This window comes from Balearica regulorum, chromosome 2 (assembly GCF_011004875.1).
Source record: "Balearica regulorum gibbericeps isolate bBalReg1 chromosome 2, bBalReg1.pri, whole genome shotgun sequence".
NCBI classification, from domain to species: domain Eukaryota; kingdom Metazoa; phylum Chordata; class Aves; order Gruiformes; family Gruidae; genus Balearica; species Balearica regulorum.
In genome coordinates, this window is record NC_046185.1 from 68,561,120 (window position 1) to 68,567,119 (window position 6,000).

Genomic DNA, 6,000 nt, shown 5'->3' on the forward strand with positions numbered 1-6,000 from the left:
GAAACCCTCTCTCCAAAACACAGAAAATTATCTAGAACTGAAGAACAAATATCTAAAACTTCTTTTATAGCTGCTAATTATTATGCAGACCACATTCAAACTTTGCTGGGCTTTTGTGGCTACTCAAAATCATTTGCCAGGTAAGGAAGACAGGAAAGACTTAACAAATCCATTTGCTTGTGAGGACGAGTGAGACGCCCAAGAGCTGATTCAGGCTTCTACCATCAAAGAGACAACATAAAATGCTGAGTTGGCACAAAAATGCCTATCCCTGCCTTGTTCTTTTTGTAACAAGAGTTGACCAGAAGAAAGCTGGTGTGATTTTACAGAAACCATCCCTGAAATAAATAAATATGCAATACACTCCTACTGTCAGAAATAAGGGGGGGGGGGAGGAAGGTAGAATGCCTAAAATCAGGAACAATGCTTGAGAACAGTCCTTAATCTAAAAGAACCCAAGCAGAAAAACTGGAAATGTACTTCTTACAGAGTGTAATAAACTCTAAAAGGCTGTTTAAGAGGCCTGACCAGTTGCCTGCCTGATCCTGCAGTCCCATAAAACAAGCACAGGACGGGACGCGGCCGTGCCGGTGCGCAGGGGGAAGGCAGAGCAGCAGCGGCCAAACGCTCGGCCCAGAGCCCACTGCGCTGCACTTACAGGGCATCAGCCCCAACACAGCCCTCAGCAGGTCAATGTCTGACGGAGGACACTTGCTCGTCTTAAGCCTACTGTAACGGTTGCTTCCCGTAGGCGCGTGAACTCAAGAAACGAAGGATGCACATTGGGAAGACAACGTGGGCCATCTAGACAAATTTTTGGGGAAAAAAATTTTACTGAGGCAGTGGTGTAGCCTTGAAAGAGGTGCCCAGAGAAGCTGTTGAATCTCCATCCTTGGAGGCTTTTCAAATTTGACAGGACAAGGATGGCCTTTAGCAAGACATGCCGACACTAAAGTTGCCCTGCTTCAAGCAGGGGGTTGGACTAGAGACCCCAGAGGTTCCTTCCAAACTCTGTCATTCTCTGACCCCATGGCATATTTCACTTCTAGCCCTCGTGTACCACCATTTAGTAATTTCCTTACATTCTTATGCATAAGATTCTACCAAAAGAACACTTTTTATAGTTTATATATATGTTTAATTTGTCTATACATATGTTTAGATATATTGATGTATACATTTATGTATACATACAGGTACATATATATACACATACAGCCCATTCTAGCCACCAGTAAAACTAAAGAGTTTCTGTGTGATGAAACACAGCGTTATCAGCTGCTGACCACGAGCGCAGACAGTTAAAGGAGGCAGGAACTGTCTAAAGGAAACAACAGAAGTTGTCGAGTTCTCCAAGTCTGTGTTTCAACAGAAACAGGATCAGTTCTCAGAAAAAACAGGTTACAGCGGTCTGTGAAAACAAGAATGAATAAAGGTCTTTCAAATATTTAAATTGGCAGGAATATATTAGTAGAAGAAACACCTAAAGTTGAAGTAACTTTGCTGTAAAGTAAATAACATCTGTATAGGATTCATAGTCAAATATTGTCAAACAATACATTATTTCGGGGAGTAATCTCAGTCAAACTATTCTCCTTCTCTTCCTGCACAGTATTACCAGACATAAGTTTTAGCAAATAACTATTGCCACATTTCTGGTTTGATAGCAGGTCTAGGACGTACAACAGGTAGCAGTGAAAAAAGTTTTGTCATCAGTTTCTGATAAAGCAAGAGCTTGTATATGTAATTTTGCAGACCAGGTTTAAAGGCTTACTGGTTCAGATATTCTCAATCTTATTAGCAAAATCCTAGTTTTCACTAGATTCACATGTTTGTGATTTTCACAAATTCACACCGAAAGAGCGGGTTCACTGCTGAGTGGGGGAGGACATTAAGATTAAAAGGAGAAGAGGGGCATCCAGGTGGTGGGGATGTTGCCTGTCTTTATTCCCCTTTCTTTCATCCTCCCTTTCTCCTGGGATCTAAAGTTTCCAGACTTACTTCCACACACGTAAGAATATGCTGAAAACAGGCCAAAAGTCCATAGCCCAGAATAAAGTCTCCAAGCATAATATCTACTAATAACTCATGTATGCTTCACAGTAAATGGATTTTTGGAACGAGGAGGTAACAGAATTTGTTATATCCACTTCATGCATCGACCTAGTATCGCAGCGGGTCAGGAAGAGGCACCCTCTGTTTTTCAGGCTGAAGACCTGTAAATTAGTCACTTCTTTATGGAATCCATGCCATAAGTTGAACAGCATTGCATCCAACACACATTTCTGTGGGACTTTTCATAAAAATCATAGAATGGTTTGGGTTGGAAGGGACCTTAAAGACCATCTAGTTCCAAGCCCCCTGCTGTGGGCAGGGACACCCTCCACTAGACCACATTGCCCAAAGCCTCATCCAACCTAGTCTTAAACACTTCCAGCGATGGGGCCTCCACAACCTCTCTGGACAACCTGTTGCAGTGACCTGTTTTCCAGTGACCCTCCACTATTAAAAAAAAAAAAAAAAGAAAAAAGAAAAGAAAAAAAAGAAAGAAAGCAAACAAGTGTTTCCCAGCTTTTATCCAGTTATTTATAAATGTAGGAATTTCTACCTTACTTCATAGCTGTTTAAGGAACTCATCAAAAGCCTCTGGAAATAACAACACACTTCCTTATCTATAGAATTATGACCTTCAAAGAACTCCAATAGGTTTGTGAGACACATCATCCTTGACAAAAGCCAAGCTGACTCTTTCTCAATAGACCACACCTATCTATCTGCTACTAATTGTTCTCCTTACCACAATTTGTAAATAATATGCCTGGAAAAGATCCAAGGCTTGCCAGCACACAGTTCTCTGGTTCTCTTCCAGTACTCCTCTAAAAAAAAAAAAAAAAAAAAAAAAAAAAAAAAAGGTGTGTTCGTCACCTTCTGGTCTTCAAGTACCAAAATTGTTTCATTGATCACATCTGAAAATTTAGCCTTTGCATCATTTTTGTGGATGGCTGAAGTCTAGTTAAAGTCTACCGTTACTACTTATTTCCTACTATTGTAGCCTCACCCATCACCCAAATGTTCATTAAAGATCATAAATGATCAAGCATTACCAACCTTAAAATAATAATAATTAAAAAAAGATCACTTTTTTTTTCCTAGACTTGACATTTCAACCTGTACAGCCATCTTACACTGAAGTGCAATGAATTTTCTATCACTGGAGGGTCGGTGATACTTTTTTCAATACTTTTTTTTTTTAAACTTCCATCTCCTATACGGTCTTCCTTCTTAAGAGACGTAGTTAACAACTTTATTTCAAAATTGTCTTTGGGGAAGATTGGCGGGGGGGGGGGGGGGGTTTGGTTGGGTTTCTTTACATTTGCTGTGTGAGTTGGATAAATGTTCTATGATGTTTCTGCCATAATTTAGACTTAACTGCGTGGAAAGGCATGAAGCACATGCCAGCAGATACTACAGCAGTACAACAGAGCCCCAGCCTCAGAAGGCAATTATCTCTGATACTATGTCACTGACACTTTGCAATCCTTTTGGTTTGGATACATTTTATCATTTTGACATCCAAATATACAAATAAAAAATGGTATCATATCAAAATCCATCTGCCTGCTTATATTATTTATGTTTCAAGAATCTCTCCCCCTCCCCCCCCATAATGTCCCCTGCTCAACTGTGATCTCCCATTTCCTCCAACATCCTGTCTGGGAGAAATGGCAGGAGTCCAAAATAATTCATTGAAATGATTTAAATTCTTCCTGTAGAAATGCTACTAAAACAGTCCTTTTTAGCCTATGGCCTACAGACTGCTTCTAAGGGAAGAATAAAAGATAACTAAGAACAAGTGTACCGTCAGGATAAAAAGACCTTGCACTTGCATTGCAGTTTTTTTTAAGAGCTATCATAGGATTCATGTTTTAGATTCAGAACTTAAAACTAGAGTTGGGTGAACTACCAGACAGGACACATCAATGTAAAGCGAACGCACGGTAGAGACAGAGCTCTGCTTTTTCCACAGCTCTCTGCTACCATAACGCACCACACAAACCTGCCGCAACGAAATAAACTGGCTGAAGCCAAGCCCAGGTGAAAGAGAGGAAAGCACCCTGGAGCCATGGCTCTGTCCTGACCCCTTTGGCTGCAGGCACACACCCGTGACGGGTCAGCCCATTCCCCTCACCAGCTCGCTCACGGGACAGCCCACGCTGAGGTGAAACGCTCGGCTACGCTAACGCGATTTGCGTTAGGCCAGAACGGAGCGTACAGTCGGACCCGCTGTGCGGCGCTGACTTCACGACCGCGCTGAACTGTTGCCTACGTGCCAGAATCATCTCCTCAAACAGTACCTAATCCTTAGTTTACAATTGGCATTAGCGTCACAGTTGCAAGTATAATTTGTAAATATAAATTATCCCAGAAGTATCCAGAAACAACCAAAGTCCCAGTTTACAAGAACATTATCCATCTCTGTGAGCGTTTCTACAGTTGCTCCCGGTAAATCTGATGATAAAACAGCCTGCTTTATACTGCGTGGCACCAGACACGTGAACACAACGCAAAGCTGAAGTCTGGGAAGCACAACATTTGTAAAGCTGGGAGTGACTGGAAAGGTACGCTGCTGCCTACAGTGACCTACGCAGGGGACCGCAGCGGGAGAAACGCGGCGGCATGCCACAGCTTCAGGGCTGAAACCACACTGCCAGGGCTACCAGAGGAAAACAACCTCTCCCGAGTTGCACACGCACCAACATGCTACTTGTTCTGCTTTGTGGAGGATGGGGAGCCAGGCAAAATCATCGACGGTTTTAACTTCGTGAGCAAGCGCAGCAATTTGAAAGTGTTTCGGAGGGAAAGAAAGTTTTAAAAGCCTCCACGTTTCGGAGTGAGGTGCAGCTGAGACACGATTATCCCGCGCTGACCGCTGCCACCCAACATTCCTCTGCTTGGAAGAGCCGCACCACGGGCAACCCCGGCTCGGGGGCCCCCGTCCCCACCTGCCCTCGGGGTCACTCGGAGCCCGGGGGCGGCAGGTGGAGCGGCGGGTACTCACAGCGGGTGCCAGCGCTCGGGCAGGCGGCGGTGCAGCGAGATGCGGTCGCTCAGGTAGATGTTGATCTGGTGCCGGCGGATGCTCTCCTCCTGGCGGCGCTTCTCGGCCGGGCTCAGCTCCAGCCGCACCGCCCGGCCCAGCTCGCCCAGCGCCCCCGGGTCCAGGGCCGGTTTCGCGTACACTGGCTTCCGCAGCAGGTCGACGTCGGCGGGCGGTGGCGGCGGGGCGCGACGGGCGGCGTGGCGGGGCGGCGGGCCGTGCCGCCAGGCGAGGAAGCAGACGGCGGCCAGCAGCCCCAGGGCCAGCAGCGCGCCCCCGCCCCGGCAGCCCCGGCCCCGCTTGCCCCAGCACATCCCGCGGCCGAGGCGGCCGGCCATGCCGAGCAGGCGGCGGGCCGCTGGCAGCCTCTCCCGGACACGGACACGAAAACTTCTCCGCCCTGGGAGGACTCGGCGAAGTTCTCACGGACCTGCCCACGCCGCGCTACACGCCCGCCGCCAGGAAACCCGCCCGGCTTCTCCGCCGGCGGCTCCTCCCTCCTCCCCGCCCCACCGCCGGCCAGCCCGGAGGGGCGCGGCGCGGAAGAGCCGCTCACGGGAGCTGCCGCAGGGCGGGAAGCGGCTCCTGGCGGCCCCCCCCGGGCGGGGAAAGCGCCACGCGTGTCAGTGAGGGGGAGGCTACGCCCCTCTCGCTCCCCAGCCGGCTCCCCGGGAGCCATGCTCCTCGGTTTCACGGTGGTCGGCAAGGCTGCTCGGCCCCGAGGGCCCCAGTACCCCAGTACCCCGGGCTCTCGCTGTGGACACAACCAGTGGAGTCAGTAATGGTCCCGACCCAGCCCTGGGCGTTTGTCCCGCAGCTCCCGGGGCAGTGAGGGAGCGGAGCGGGTCCGGCCCAGTGCTGCTGGGTCGTGCACCGGTGGGATGTGGGGAGGAGGGAGGAAG

At 48.3% G+C, this 6,000-nt stretch overlaps 1 protein-coding gene across 1 annotated transcript in view; it reads right to left on the bottom strand.

Moving 5' to 3' along the window:
- GALNT12 (polypeptide N-acetylgalactosaminyltransferase 12) overlaps positions 1-5,604 on the bottom strand; it is a 48,840-nt gene extending 43,236 nt beyond the window's left edge. The window contains exon 1 of the mRNA XM_075744644.1: positions 5,060-5,604. Coding sequence (XP_075600759.1) covers positions 5,060-5,436 — 377 coding nt within the window. The 5' untranslated portion in view covers positions 5,437-5,604. The remainder of the gene's footprint in view (positions 1-5,059) is intronic.
- Positions 5,605-6,000: the final 396 nt, after the last annotated feature.